Source organism: Pseudomassariella vexata, assembly GCF_002105095.1.
Source record: "Pseudomassariella vexata strain CBS 129021 chromosome Unknown BCR38scaffold_9, whole genome shotgun sequence".
NCBI classification, from domain to species: Eukaryota; Fungi; Ascomycota; class Sordariomycetes; order Amphisphaeriales; family Pseudomassariaceae; genus Pseudomassariella; species Pseudomassariella vexata.
In genome coordinates, this window is record NW_024467964.1 from 618015 (window position 1) to 631812 (window position 13798).

The 13798-nt window shown below is 49.5% G+C and overlaps 4 protein-coding genes across 4 annotated transcripts; 1 reads left to right on the forward strand and 3 right to left on the reverse strand.

Moving 5' to 3' along the window:
• Window positions 1–1460: 1460 nt before the first annotated feature.
• Window positions 1461–2244, reverse strand: BCR38DRAFT_525253 (uncharacterized protein). The gene is made up of 2 exons (XM_040865315.1): window positions 1875–2244; window positions 1461–1809 (listed from the first exon to the last, which is right to left on the reverse strand). The coding sequence occupies exons 1-2, from the start codon at window positions 2033–2035 to the stop codon at window positions 1764–1766; spliced, it is 207 nt and encodes a 68-aa protein (XP_040714048.1). The 5' UTR covers window positions 2036–2244; the 3' UTR covers window positions 1461–1763.
• An 813-nt stretch (window positions 2245–3057) lies between these two features.
• Window positions 3058–5053, reverse strand: BCR38DRAFT_235197 (sugar transport protein). Its single transcript, XM_040854349.1, has 3 exons — window positions 4854–5053; window positions 3634–4792; window positions 3058–3534 (listed from the first exon to the last, which is right to left on the reverse strand). Exons 1-3 carry the CDS (start codon window positions 4931–4933, stop codon window positions 3262–3264), a joined length of 1512 nt encoding a protein of 503 aa, XP_040714049.1. The 5' UTR covers window positions 4934–5053; the 3' UTR covers window positions 3058–3261.
• A 1341-nt stretch (window positions 5054–6394) lies between these two features.
• On the forward strand, window positions 6395–10167 carry BCR38DRAFT_458809 (Pyruvate/Phosphoenolpyruvate kinase-like domain-containing protein; the record flags this gene model as incomplete). Its single annotated transcript, XM_040862215.1, has 8 exons — window positions 6395–6437; window positions 6755–6871; window positions 6967–7059; window positions 7110–7135; window positions 7188–7575; window positions 8355–8440; window positions 9009–9102; window positions 9269–10167. 8 exons carry the CDS (start codon window positions 6395–6397, stop codon window positions 10165–10167), a joined length of 1746 nt encoding a protein of 581 aa, XP_040714050.1.
• A 2314-nt stretch (window positions 10168–12481) lies between these two features.
• Window positions 12482–13523, reverse strand: BCR38DRAFT_517587 (uncharacterized protein; the record flags this gene model as incomplete). The annotated part of the gene is made up of 3 exons (XM_040865116.1): window positions 13062–13523; window positions 12713–12985; window positions 12482–12656 (listed from the first exon to the last, which is right to left on the reverse strand). The coding sequence occupies exons 1-3, from the start codon at window positions 13226–13228 to the stop codon at window positions 12482–12484; spliced, it is 615 nt and encodes a 204-aa protein (XP_040714051.1). The 5' UTR covers window positions 13229–13523.
• Window positions 13524–13798: the final 275 nt, after the last annotated feature.

Sequence of the window (13798 nt, forward strand, 5' to 3'; positions counted from 1 at the left end):
CCTATACATCATTCGCTTTATTGATACCTCTTCTGCATAATAATTGGCGCCAGTATGTTCAGCTCTAAGTTCTCCAAATCCGATGGCTTAACCTCCTCCTTAACTACTGCAGCTTCAATACCTTTGGCCTGATTTCAACGCGAATCCGCCGGAATTGGCTATCCGGTAGTTAGTACTTCCGTAATACTTATAGAACGCTGGATCGGATTTAGTAGAAGTATAGAAACGTAGGCGTGTACCTAGTTAATGTTAGTATAGCCTAAAGACTCTTACTTGAGGTTTTATTTAGTAATTCTTCTCCCCTAGGCCATAAAACTCGCTAGCCCGGGTTTGGTTTAGTTATCTGAAACCTACAACCATTGATATAGTTTAATAATATTGTAAAGAATGGCTGCGCGTAACCATCTGCCCGACATAGACCCAAAGATCTTGTAATTTGAGCACTTCATTCTCAAATCCGGGCTCATTCATGCCCTTAAGCTCTGCATTCCCTTAGAAACACCTACTACGGTACTCCGTATTTCTAGTTGTATTCATACTACGATAAGCCGTTGTTAGTATATGAAAGATAGAATCAGCTATTTACTCCTCTATATACTCATAACGCAGCAGTTTCACGTCCCAAAGCGTAATATTTGTAGAGTAATACTTAAGAAGGTATCGTAGATACATACACAATAAAGGCGGCATTTCACGGCTTATAGAATTCGGCTCTACTGATACGAAGTTATACATTGCCTTTAAAAGTTAAATGAATTCAGTACTCTATTATAATTGTTATCTACTGGTTAAATTGGCTTGTGAATCGTTTTAGTTGCAGCCAAGAGCTGTATAAGTGAAGTTGAAGCAGTGATGCGATGTGCACTGCTAATTTGGTTACCGGTAATGTGGTGTTACCCAAAGGTTATTGGGTGATGGTACAATATGCAGTTGGACTCGCGAAAGGAGTTGCAGGAAGTGGTGTCTTCATACTGTTCCGGCGTCTCTGAGTTTTATATATATTCTCTTTTGAGTGATGAACCCTTGTGGATGCCATCGTACCGAACTGGAGATGATAGTGCTGCTCTACACATGAGAAAGATGCATGGCAAATCTTCGACAGGATATTGTCGTGACAAGAAATGACCGAAGCTCTAGCGGAAAGTAGCGGTTGACTGTGCTACAGTGGACCATCATTCTGGGTTTGCGGGATGACAATGGATTCCCTGCGGCTCCCACCATCTTGAGAGACATACAGACGAAACCTGTAAATTTGGTACAGAAATGGTGAAGGTTCCCCCAGCTGAGTGTAATTTGATTCGCTACGGGTAGTACAGATCCATCCAACAACCCATACGACATGTTGCCAGAAAGGCCTAAGGGTGGCCGTATTCAATACAAAGTGCCATTGGTAAATCGCTCAATAACAGAGAGCAAGCCTAGACATTTCACTAATAAGACAACCAAAAGAAATGATATGATATGCTTACAAGTAAGAGACTAAAATGGCAATGGGGATCAACAGAAGCAAGTTGCTGAGAGTGATGGCTGCACCAACGTCAAAGGACTAAGAAGTTATCCTTTTTCTAATCTAGAATCCCCTCTTTGAAACCATGGCCTAAATGAATGTAGGAATACTCAAGAACCGTATTGCAACCTTTCTAATCATCTTCCCAATCTATACCTCTGTTTCCCACTCCGAACAAAACTACCATCAATGAGAGATTCTATCCGCCCTTCGCAGTCATATGCATCAAATCTACCCACAAATCCCAACCCCCAGCTTAAAACCCAGCGCATTTCAGATAAGCAGAGACGGCAGTTAAGGTGCTGTTGTTACATTTTCATTGTCAGATAAGTTTCGCACACAGTTTTCTTAGAGGAAAAGACCATACCAGTCGGTGATGCAACCCTCGTTCTTTCCGCAACCCTTGATGCAAGACACCTCGGAGGCCGCGACGGCGATGTTGCAGGCTGCGTCGCGAGGCTCGACGGGTGCCGCGGCCGCGAAGGCGGTGCAGGCGAGGGTCATGATGGAGAGGGTGGAGAACTGCATTTTGACAATTTTAGGGCTTATTTTGTGTTTTTAGTGAAGTTCTCAGAGAGAGACAGAGAGAGAGAGATGAAGTTGCTGGTCAGTGATTGAGGAGATGGAAGATTGGTGGTTGTTTGGTTTGGAGGCTGATGATGCTGAGTTGTTCTGGAGCTTTGGCAGAGATGTTCATCTGTGCCTTATATACATGCTTGAAGTTCTTGCCGAGCAAGAAAAGGCTAGCTAACCACTATAAGCATCGGAGGAGAGAGTTTTTTTAGGCTTAATTGGGTATGGGTACAGCTCGCCGTTTGGGGCGAAAGCTGACCTTGCTGACTTGTCTCTTCCTGTATAGGACAGGACGCTGAACGATCCTCTAAGCACCTATTGATCCTTGGCTATTTCGTGTTCGCTCTCGCTCATCATACGGGGTCTCCGAGTTTATAATAAATGTTTTTAAAAATAACACGGTTGCGTGGAAAGAAAACATGCAGAGGAAAATGAACAAGGTTATTGGACTGTGGAAGTGTCAGGCTATTGAAGTTCCTATTGTATCACTGATTGGATCTAACATTCTGTCTGTCACGATGTAAAGTCATAGGATATTCTATGAGGTATACATGTTTCGGAACACTCCTATTTTTCGGTAACACCATTTTGTGATTTGGCAAACAAGCCGCTAAGGGAATCACTGGGAGAACACCACCTGCAAGTCATAAGGAGCGACGCCGGGTTCGTTTACAGAGGCAACCCAATGAGCTTGGCAATAACCTCACAGCATTGCTGGATATGCTCTAGTTGACCGGTTTCGGGATCGGTAGTTATGATGAATTATTGTGGTAGCTTTAGTGTTCAAGCCGAGTTTGTAGGATCTGTATCAGCTGAGACAACTTCCACTCAAATCTCGAAGCCGTTGGATGAGGCCTTCAGCATTCACGAATTGGGCAACCTAGACTTGGCCACCATGCTCAGAAGTCTCAAATTATACCTACAGGCGCTGAAATGCGAAGAATCCGGCAGACGTGACACCAATATATAAAGGCTGCAACGTAACTTCATTTTCACTTAGCTGTTGGCGACTCCAAAACTACACATCGGCCGGTGCGTCTCACACCAAAAGTTCCGCTCAAACTATCACGATCGGGTTCGCGACATGACAGCATATATGAGCAGTTGTTCCCAGCCCTATTAGCACCACACACGCCTCTCACTTTCCCCAGAGACTATCATCGCCCCTACATCGAACCCGCTCACCCCTCATTGGCCCCAACCCGAACGACCTTCATCCTCATATTCGATCCCTTAATTCCCAACTTCTCCAGGTACCAACTCCCCTCACTCGTGGACTGCCGCTCCGCATATTGTTTTTCAATAACTTCGAGACTATGCCCCTTCGTCTCCACCATCAGCACCGCGCAGACAACCGTACAAAGCAAGGTCGAAAAGGCGAAGAAGTAGTAAGCACCAAAGCTCGACGTGGCGATAAAAACGGGCGTCGTGAGAGCCACAATATAATTAGCCACCTATGCAGACTCTGTTAGTATGATTCGCTTTCACGATCAGAAGTTAGGAGTAATGGGAAGGGGTGAGGAGGGAGAAAAGAGAAAGAAAAGAACACCCACCCAATTACTACTCTGCGCTAAACTGGCTGCGCTGCTCCTCGTCTTGCGTGGCAACATCTCAATCAAGTACGCCCTGAACCCAATAGCCCACGTAAAACTAAACACCGCCGCAAAGAGGTATATGCTCACAATGACAACCCACCTTCCGGCGCCGTGATCACGATGAACCTGGCTCGATGCATACAGCGACCCGATAAGCAGCATCAGCACAAAGATCAGCGACCCCCCGACCACAGTCGACGTCTTGCGTCCCCATTTGTCAGCCAGAACCGTTGCGGGAATGGTGACCGCCATGATGACGAGTGCACTCACGCCCGAGGCGAGGAAGCTGGCCTGCTGGGAGGCGATACCCGCCTGCCGAAGCAGGATAGGCGCATAGTACAGCACTCCGTCGATGCCACTGAATTGCTGCATGGCCATGAGAAAAATGCCAAAGAGGGTGCGCGCCCGAAAGGGGGCTGAGAAGGTCTCCTTGAAGCCGCGAGCCGTGTGCTGGAGGTCCTGCCAGAAGGAAATATCGGGGGAGTGCTCGAGGGGCTCGATGGAAGCCTGAGAGAACAGCTCTGCCTGCTCTGCCTCGTCGAGCCCCAGCTGGGCGCTGATCTCCCTGGCCTGCTGCGCATGGCCCGTCGCCTGCAACCACCTCGGACTGGGAGGGATGACCGAGCAACAGGCGGCGTTGGAGAAAGCGACGATGGCCTGTACAGTGATGGGCAGCCTCCACGAGAGTGAACCTGGGAGGCGCTCGGTGCCGTAGCACATGAAAAAGCCGAGCACGAGGCCCGAAACTATCACCATCTGCACCACGCTCGCCATGACGCCCCGTATCCGCGCTGGCGAGATCTCGCAAACGTATACGTATGCTGTGCTGAGGAAAAAACCTTCTCCCACTCCTTTGATAAGGCGGCCGACAATAAACATGGGCAGCCAGAAGGAGGCCGCCTCGAGAGACGCCCCGAGGCCGAAGATGACGGATCCGATGGTGATAGTCCGCGTGCGGCCCCATCGGTCCGCCAGTATGCCCGCAAAGAGAGCCGAGAGGGCGCCGGGGAGGAGGATGGAAGAGACGACCACACCATGGACTGTGGCTGAGAGCTCGCCAAACGTGTCCAGGAAAGAGGACATGCTGGTTACCGAGCCTATAGTGCCCGTATCCAGTCTAGTGCCGTCTTATTAGCAGCTATACCGCCATGCAACAACCAGTACTTTGTACTACTTACCCAAAACACATCGCACTACATGCTGCAATAACCGAGGCGCTCAGCCAGGGTGGTATCCCTTTGATTCGACTCAGTATCATGCTGCAAGTTTATTTGATCTTTCCCTCCAAGGGCTAAGAGTAATACTCCACTTCAGGGACTACGAGATTGGCAAAAGATGCAATCAAAGAAATATAGATAGCCTGCGATCAGTACATGAAAAGGCCTGTAGGGAGATTTTGGCAATTGCACACATATAGAATCGTGTATCATACCGTGGCTCATAACCGTTTGCAAAGTTTGTTGACTTGTGTCCTCTGACCCTCCAGGTCTCCGTTGATATGCATAGGGCGGAGAAGGGGGCAAGGAATGTGACGTCTGAGTGGGCCGGAGAGATAAGGTTGACCGCCGCTGCGTTGTCGCCTCATCGCTTGAAGAATTTCCTAGGGCACGCTAACGCCATGTTGCTGGCTATTTCGACGTGCTATCTTGCAATATGTGATCAGGCTAGAAGAGAAAGATTGAGAGTTTGGCCACATGGTGTAGCTTAAGATGAATCATTCTCATCAACTGCTTACCAAGCCTGTCAGCTTGGTGTAGTGGTCGTCTTCTCGTGAGCAGTAGTTCATGGCACTGTGACGTGTCTACGTTCCCAAATTTAGCATACGTGATCCAGTGGTTAGTCTATCAAGCCGTCGGCACTCCGTATGGAAGGCCTTGACATTGCTGCATGAAATGACGGATTCGAACTTCGTGGAGTCTCCGATCCATAGCCAGTGTACAAAAGGGAAGCAGAATGTGTCGTCGGTGGTAATCATTTGTTATGCATTAGGGGCTATGTTCGCCGTGGAAGATCGCGAACGAATAGTCCGCCTGCAACTGTAATGGGTGCACCACCCGACGTTGTCGCAACTGAGGTTGGGAATCGGAGCCGCACCGGCCCGATTATACCAAGAGAAAGTCGCCGTGTGGGATGGTCGCCTAATCATAGCTTACTGCATATAATAACAAGGCTGCCAGAAGAATATGCGCTCGCTTGGCGTTCGCCGCTACTAACCATCATTCTACGAAGTGTATTGGCGTCGAGTCCTTGAACTAGAGACACTTTGGGCAAGGAAGATGCCATCAGTTGTTAAACGACAGTCGGGCAAGTGGAGAGCAGAATAAACGATGCACTCCAGGTGGAATAATTAAGTTATTATTGTCTAATACACTGGAATACCGTACTATTTCACATTATTCCACCCTTGGTGCGACACTTAGTCTGTCCTCCGCTTGCCGGGCCTATGATAAGACAACCCACCAGTATGTGGACAGTGCAGGTCGTTCGGGGTGGCCCTTGAATAAGCTTTTTCCGAAACTAGTAATTTCCAGGCATTTGACAGCCCAGGACTAGTTGCTGTCGAAACAATCGAAACAAACCCCGTTTTATGCATCATCGAGTCCCTATGCCTGAAGCTGCTGCTTCTCACGAATGGCACCGACCACATCGTTGGAGAAATCCCGCACGCTTGCTGACAGACCATCCCCCCGAAACCCGGTACCCCGCAAATGGATCATAGATGTGGAGTGTCAGCTCCCCTCAACTCCCCTCAAGACTCAGGGGTGACCCCGGATTCTTCACATCGCTGTCCAGCACACAATCGCTGGCTATCCACTTTGCAGTCTCAGATCGTGTCATATAATCAGGTTAAACGTATCGAAGTTCATAACTTTGGTATCCACCTTCTACCTGAGAAAGCTTTTCCACGAGTACTCCAGCATCTCGGTCAGTATGCCACTACCCCAGACGGCTTTGCTGAGCAAGGCTACGTGGGGTATTTCCAGTCGACACCTTTCCAGAACTGGATGGCCATTGACTTCTTCAACCAGACGATACTCCGTAATGCTGGGAGGAACGCTGAAGGCAGCCTTTGACAAAGGCGCGGCTCCGGCCATAGGGGTTTGGCAGATGCTACCCGGAGCCAACGTCTCGAGGGCCTTGGCGAAAGCAGGGGTCGATTGGGTTATGATCGATTGTGAACATGGTAATATTGACGGTAAGCCTATCTGCCCGCTTGACATTTCGAAATCTGGAAACATCCGAAACGGCGACTTTGCAAGGCGTACGCAAGCAAGACTGACACCATAATAGATGCTGCCATGCATGAAGCGGTTCCGGCGGTTGCTAGCTGCGGAGTTAGTCCCCTTGTGAGAATTCCAGATATGCAAGACTGGATGATCAAGCGTGCGTATTATGGTGCCTTCTCCTTCACATGCTTCTAATGCATACCACAGGCGCCCTGGATACCGGAGCGCACGGCGTAAGTCCATTGCAACCATGATCGGTCCCAATCTTTGTTGACATTACTCTAGATTCTTGTTCCTATGCTTCGTTCCGCAGAAGAGGCCAAGAAGGTAGTTGCAGCAGCAAAATTCCCGCCTGTAGGACAAAGAGGATTTGGATCCCCTTTCGCAATGGAGCGTTTTCATCCCGTCCCTTCGATGACAGAATACCTGCAGTATGCCAATGACTCGCTCTTGACCATGGTCCAAATCGAAACACAGGAAGCGCTCGATGCTCTCGAAGAAATTGCTGCTGTGCCCGGCATCGACCTTCTCTTCGTAGGCCCGCTCGACTTGGGTAATAACATCGGATATCCCATTTTGCACGGGGTGATGCGACCGGAACTTGAGGAAGCCATCGATCTCGTTCTAACAGTGGCACACAAGGCTGGTAAAAAGTGCGGGGTGCTTGCCATGAGTGCGGAGCAGGCCAAGATGTATGCGGACAAGGGTTACGACATGATTTCTGTTGCCTTGGATATGACAACCTTGCAGTACGCGGTGGCTGCACAAGCGAGTGCTGCTCGAGGCCCACCTCAACTAAAGGGAAGTGGAGTGCAGTAGCCTCGGGGCTCATCAGGTACCGCGAATGTCAAGTGCCTTCAACCAAGTTTGTCAGCCTCGTTAAGATGTCACTTCACGTTCAAGGTTAAGCTACAGGGCGTCCGCCACCTGAGATAGTGCTTGATTAGGAGGGGAGATGATGGTGAGAATATTCAATGAACTGGCTCAGAAGGTTCCGACATAGATCCTGCGCCGTTCGGCTTCGGATTGGAAACTAAATTTCCACTTCACTTCATACAATGCTTTTCAGTGCTTCTCGACAGCGTCCATCTTGGCTTTGACATCATCTGACGTGAAGCGGTGCATCAACTTAACCGCCTTGGAAGCAAGTTGTAACTGCTCTTCCGGCGCGGTGGATTTGTCGATATGGATCTATACACGAAGGTTTCAGCTTTTTGTGGTTCAGTAAGGTTTGTTTTCCACAACGATGTAACCCGCAGGGAACGCAGAAACATTGTCGAATGTTGCTAGGAAGCGAGGCGTAGAAACTTTCTCGAATTTTGCCGGAAAGAGGCGTCATGTTACGTACCACCGGAACATCGAACTCATAGAGATCTCGCCAGCGGGGAATTGAGTCAGATTTGATAATGTCAACCTCTTTGAAGGTGAACGGACGAGAGTCCCAGACATCAGAGAGGACGGACCTGGCTTCTGTACAGAGCCCGCAGTTCTCACGAGTGAATAGAGTGATGCGGCAAGCGTGTTTTAATAATCTGCTGGTGGGCCGCATTTTCGTGGTGGGCTAAAGTAATTGGTTAGTACCCCGAAGATTGTGATACACTGAAAAGGATTGGGGTTGAAATACAGACCAGATGGCAGGGTCCAGAAATTTGGTTCGGTACGGGGTAAGTACTTCAAAAGTTGCATTGAGATATTTTGGGATCGTTATTAAGGATGAGTTGGTTCAGCCGAAAACCAGGAAATCTCAGTGCACGCGCACGTCCTCGCGTCAAAGAGGTGTCATAATATACGGTGCACCTAGAAGGGGAATAATATGCGATAGCCCAATATTCCTGTGTAGTAAACCAGGCATGATGATCCCACTTGTCCCTTGCAGCAGATCGGCAGCAGCGGACCGTTTGATTGAGACCTGGGGAACTTCTACACCGCTTGCCCAAGACAGCCTAGCGCCTGGGAGAAATGACGTGAACCCTGGTCGGAAATCTCCATCCTGCCCCTCCAACGAACATTCTAACTTCTTCCACGGCAGCACAACTTCAGCAGAAGGCAAACAATACTTGCAACAACCCAAAATCGATTTCGCTTTCGAAAACCATGGCGCAAAAGTGTGTGCACAAGGGCTGCGGCAAGACGTACACCGACCCGGAAGAGGTCTGTTCGTACCATCCAGGACCGCCCGTCTTTCATGAAGGACAGAAAGGTAAGTGAGCGACAGGGCGAGGTGAAGCAGCGAATGACAATTCTTGGCAAAGCATGGCGGGTCCTACGAAGCCTTCGAGGACCCGTGTGGAAGTGGAAGCCCTGGGAGATGAGAAATGCCATGTTTCGGACGTTTGGGACAGAAGCTAAAATATGAAGCACTTCAGGATGGAAATGTTGCAAGCCAAGAGTCCTCACCTTTGACGAGTTTCTATCCATCCCACCTTGCACCGAGGGCACGCACAGCACCACCGATCTGCCCCCCGGGATCGAGAAGAAGACAGGTGGCGACGCTGACACAACCACGCAATCTCTCTCCAACAAACTCTCCGAGCTTTCTGAGGTGCCAACGTCAGCACCCAGCCGCGCTCCCCTGGCTCCCCAGGCAGCCCCTACAGCACCGCCCCCGCCTCCCGAGTCAGAAGATGACGAACCCTCTTTGGATATCCCAGATGGCAAAGTGTGTAGACGGAAAACATGTAATGTGGCCTACAAGAAAGGACAAGTCCGTTCCAATGACGAGCAGTGCGTCCACCACCCGGGTGTGCCCATTTTCCACGAGGGTAGCAAGGGCTACAGCTGCTGTAAGCGTCGCGTCTTGGAATTTGACCAGTTCATGAAAATTGAAGGCTGCAAGATATCACCCCGTCACCTGTTCGTTGGCTCGGGACAGGATAAGAAGAAAGGCAATGGTGTCGTATCAAACTCCGCGGGAGAAAGTGGTGAGGAGTTGTTGGACACAGTTCGACACGACTTCTATCAAACACCGAGCACAGTTATTGCCTCGTTCTTCCTGAAGAAGATTGACAAGACCAACGCAACTGTCAAATTCGAGGCACAAGAACTAACGCTCGATCTGCCGACCAGCGATGCGGCGCCCAAGAGATACAAGACGACCGTTCCTCTGTTTGGACCAATCGACACGGACAAAAGTAGCTTCAAGATTCTCGGCACCAAGCTCGAAGTCAGCTTGTACAAAGCAGACGGAAAGAGCTGGCCGGTTTTGCGCAGCGATGATCGGCAGACAGGCGAGATTTTGCAAGTTGGACGCGCCGGCCAGGTGTAGCCAGTTTCATCTCTTAGCCTACACCACCGCTTGGCCTTGGCCCATGATGCCGCTAACAAGAAGCTAAGCACCGACTTTTTCGAAGGTCACTTGGCACAACCATTCTGTAACAAATGTCAATTGCACAGAATCAAAAATTAGCAAATTCGTCTCAGCGGTGGTTGAGGTAGGCTGCTTAAACCGAGTGTCGGTGGATTGCGTAGATCAGAAAACGGCGGGAAGGCGTCATCATCCGTCTTAGACGGCTTTGGTTATCTTGGTACCCAAAGTTTCCGAGGGATGATTATCCGTGCTGAGGAAGACTAGGCGGAGGCAAGAGAGGTAGAAAGCTTATCGGACAAATTGGCTTCGTAATGCTAACGTGATCTACGATCTACATACGGACCTACGCAGTCAAGTCAGTCTTAGGTGATGGGTGAAGGAAGGGCGGGATGCTCGCAGATTCACAGTTGTTGTCAACGAGGTAGTGCAGTGGTTTGTTCGGGCTGGGCAGCAAGCCAAATCCATCGTCGCTACTCCTCGTGCATATCAGACGGATTTGGCTGTGGGTGACAGAATCGGAGCATCAACCAGTGGGATTGTTAGCAGCAGTGAATGAATAAACTCGGTTCAATTGGCTTTCGCGTCTGTGTGTAGGGTGGGCCAGGTCGTAGTACAGTGATCGTTCCTGAAACTGTATAATGACCGATAACTGTATAATTTTCTGCCCGAAACTACGATTTGTAGAGGCAACTACGTTTTTTCCACAAGTGTACACGCCTCATGGAAATATCTACTTACAGGGTCCGTTACTAAGGGTTTCGGGCTACAAAGTCGACATTATCGGGGCGACAATGTAGGGTTATCAGCGTGTGTCCGTAACTGTATAAGAGTCCTGTCCACCCCACATGCAGGTACGGGGATCGTAGAGCCGAAAGCCCCGGTAGAGCCCAGCTGACCACAAAAAAACTGTAAGATATCTCACGGAGGGGAAAGAAGGTCTCGGCGCCGTCTCGATTTTTCCTGGGCACTGAAACGAAAAGTAGCTAGCATTGCAAGCGTGGTAGCATAGCTGAATGGCCCATCCCTGGTTCTTATTGGGCCTCGACATGGATCCTGTATTGGCTGCTCATTCAACGTGGGTCTATCCCGTCCATCCCGGCAGAGATCTCTGTCTATCTAGATCATGCAACCAATGTCGATCTCTGTTGTATTATAGCAGGTACCGACGAGTCTCGCCAGGCTAGTGGCCTGCGCATGCCAAAAAAAGACATTTGAGAAATACAGTGATTCTTAAGTTTGGGCCGTACCCAGCGTACAGAACCCTCCACTTCCAAGAACGTCCTACCGGCCCCTGCTTACGCTTTTTCTTATGATGAGTAACTGTTTTCTTCCACTCTGTGTCTGACCAGGATGAAATGGATCCTCGGAAGAGAGCCGTCTTTTCTTGGGGAATAATTTAGTTTGCACACTGGGTTGGGTTGGCTGGAGAGGTACATGGATCAGGTTTCACGCATTGGGGTTTGGTTATGCTCACCCCTGTTCGTCATCGTAGCATTGAGAACTTTATTGATTAATGATCATGTGATTAACCGTCCAGCCAAGCATTGTTCTGGACTCAGCCATGCTCTGTCATACTGCATTGTGCGATCCATCATCTCGTGTCCACAGTCTGAGATGCACATCTGTCCATATGGCACCCAAGTGGAATTGCTTGTGTACATTCTCTAACCAACGCCACCCTTTTCCGTTGACAGACTCCCGCTAACTATCCTACACTCATGGTTTAGCCTGCAACGCCCGCCGCCGCCGCCGAGAGACAGCTTGGTCTCCTCTATCAAATAATTCATAGCCGTAAAAAACCAATGACTGCCCGCTGTGTGTGACTTTACCCAAACCCAATGCAATACTGCTTGCCATGATGAATGTCCATAATGCCATAATCGCAAAAAAGAAAGAAAAAGTAATGCATGATTTGCCTTGTCCCATGGATCAATCCTGTTCACTGGGTGTTGCTCCTACTCGGCCCAGCTTGTCCGTTTTCCATCTGATTAAGCATGTCTTCCCCTCCTCGGACGTAGGCTTGCACTAATGCCTTTCCATTGACCAAACCCACAAAGGCAGGCCAATTTCGGACGACTTGGCTTTGATTTCCCACGTCGATTTCGAAGATGACAGCACGACCCTCTTCTCTTATACTAGCAGAGCGGGAGCGAACGTCGGTGATATCGTTGACGCTTGGGCGCCGGGAGTATTCCTCGACGGAGGGCTTAATAGTCGATCTGAACGAGCAGTCAGGTTAGTGACGATATGAATTTGAAGAGGCTCAAGTAACTTACGCAGAAGAGTGTGGCTCCTTCTCGTTTGGCGCCCTAGTGGGTTTCCGAGTAGCAACCGAGCCCTTTCTCTTTTCCTTGGCCTTCTTCCAAATAGATTCCACGCAGACAGCGATGACGTGTCCGAATCCGGCGACCACGAGAACCGGTGTGCCTAAAGCAAGTGCCCACAGCCTGTCGATATGTCAGTGTAATCTGGTTATGTGATTTTAACATAGGGGTTAACTAACGGATGACGAATGTCGCAAATCTGATGCCACAGCGCCAATACGATACCCAAGATGGCAATCTCGGATCCCAGCTGCAACATAGCCCAAGTGGACCAGTAGAGTGACATGAGATCCTCGCCATCGCAGAACTGAAGAGCCAGGAGGGCAAATACTTCTATGACCAACATAACCGCGGCGATCAAAAACAGGCTGGAGCAATAGGCCATGGCCAACTTGAGCTTCTTGCGGAATATTGCTTCGTTGAAATCAGGCTTCTCCTTATAGAGCATGGTCCTGGACAAACTCTTAGCCAATGTTATGAAAAACGGAATGGATGGGACAGGTGCTTGTGTGTAGAGGGGGCCCATACCATTGATAGATCCATGACGCCAGAAATAACACAGCGATTATACTAAAGAAAAACACCCAATACAGCGCGTCGAAATGGACTCGGTCTAATCGTGCAGCGAAGTGGGCGTAGTGCTCGCATCTGGCTGGATCGTACGGTGTAAATTGGCCGCCCATGGCTCTGGTCATCGAGGTGGCGGCGAGGTAACGAGTTATTCGGAGGACGCAGCGGCAGGAAGACAAATGCTGATAGTGATGCTGTCGAAAGGTTGCTTGCTAAGTTTGTACGGTGCCGTTTTCGGTGATGGCTGTTGTTGTAGAGCCAGATATGGATGGTGTTGTATACGATTCCCAAGGTTCGGTTTGCAGATTCACTACTTTAGTAAGACTTCATGGTGATTTACTGGGAAAAAAAGGTGGGAGCGGGTGCAAGCGTTATATCACTTTGGGGAAGGGGCATTCGCACTCAGGCTAGTACTTTCCCATCAACCGTAATTCTAAGCGCAAGACCCGGTGCGGCTTGCAGTAGGGTACACTATATGGGACAAAAGAACCACAGCGCACATGAATCCATGGTTAAGTGAAACCTTCTCTTTGAGTGCGCAGACCGTAGCACTTGGCAGGCTCAATTTAGAGCCAATACGGGTAAACAGAGTGGATGGCCGCATAGAGCGAGTCACATAGGTGATAGGATTGCCCCATGATTGTTTGACAGTATCTCATCAAAGCTCTGGCTCATGCTTCCTTGGCAACTGCAGC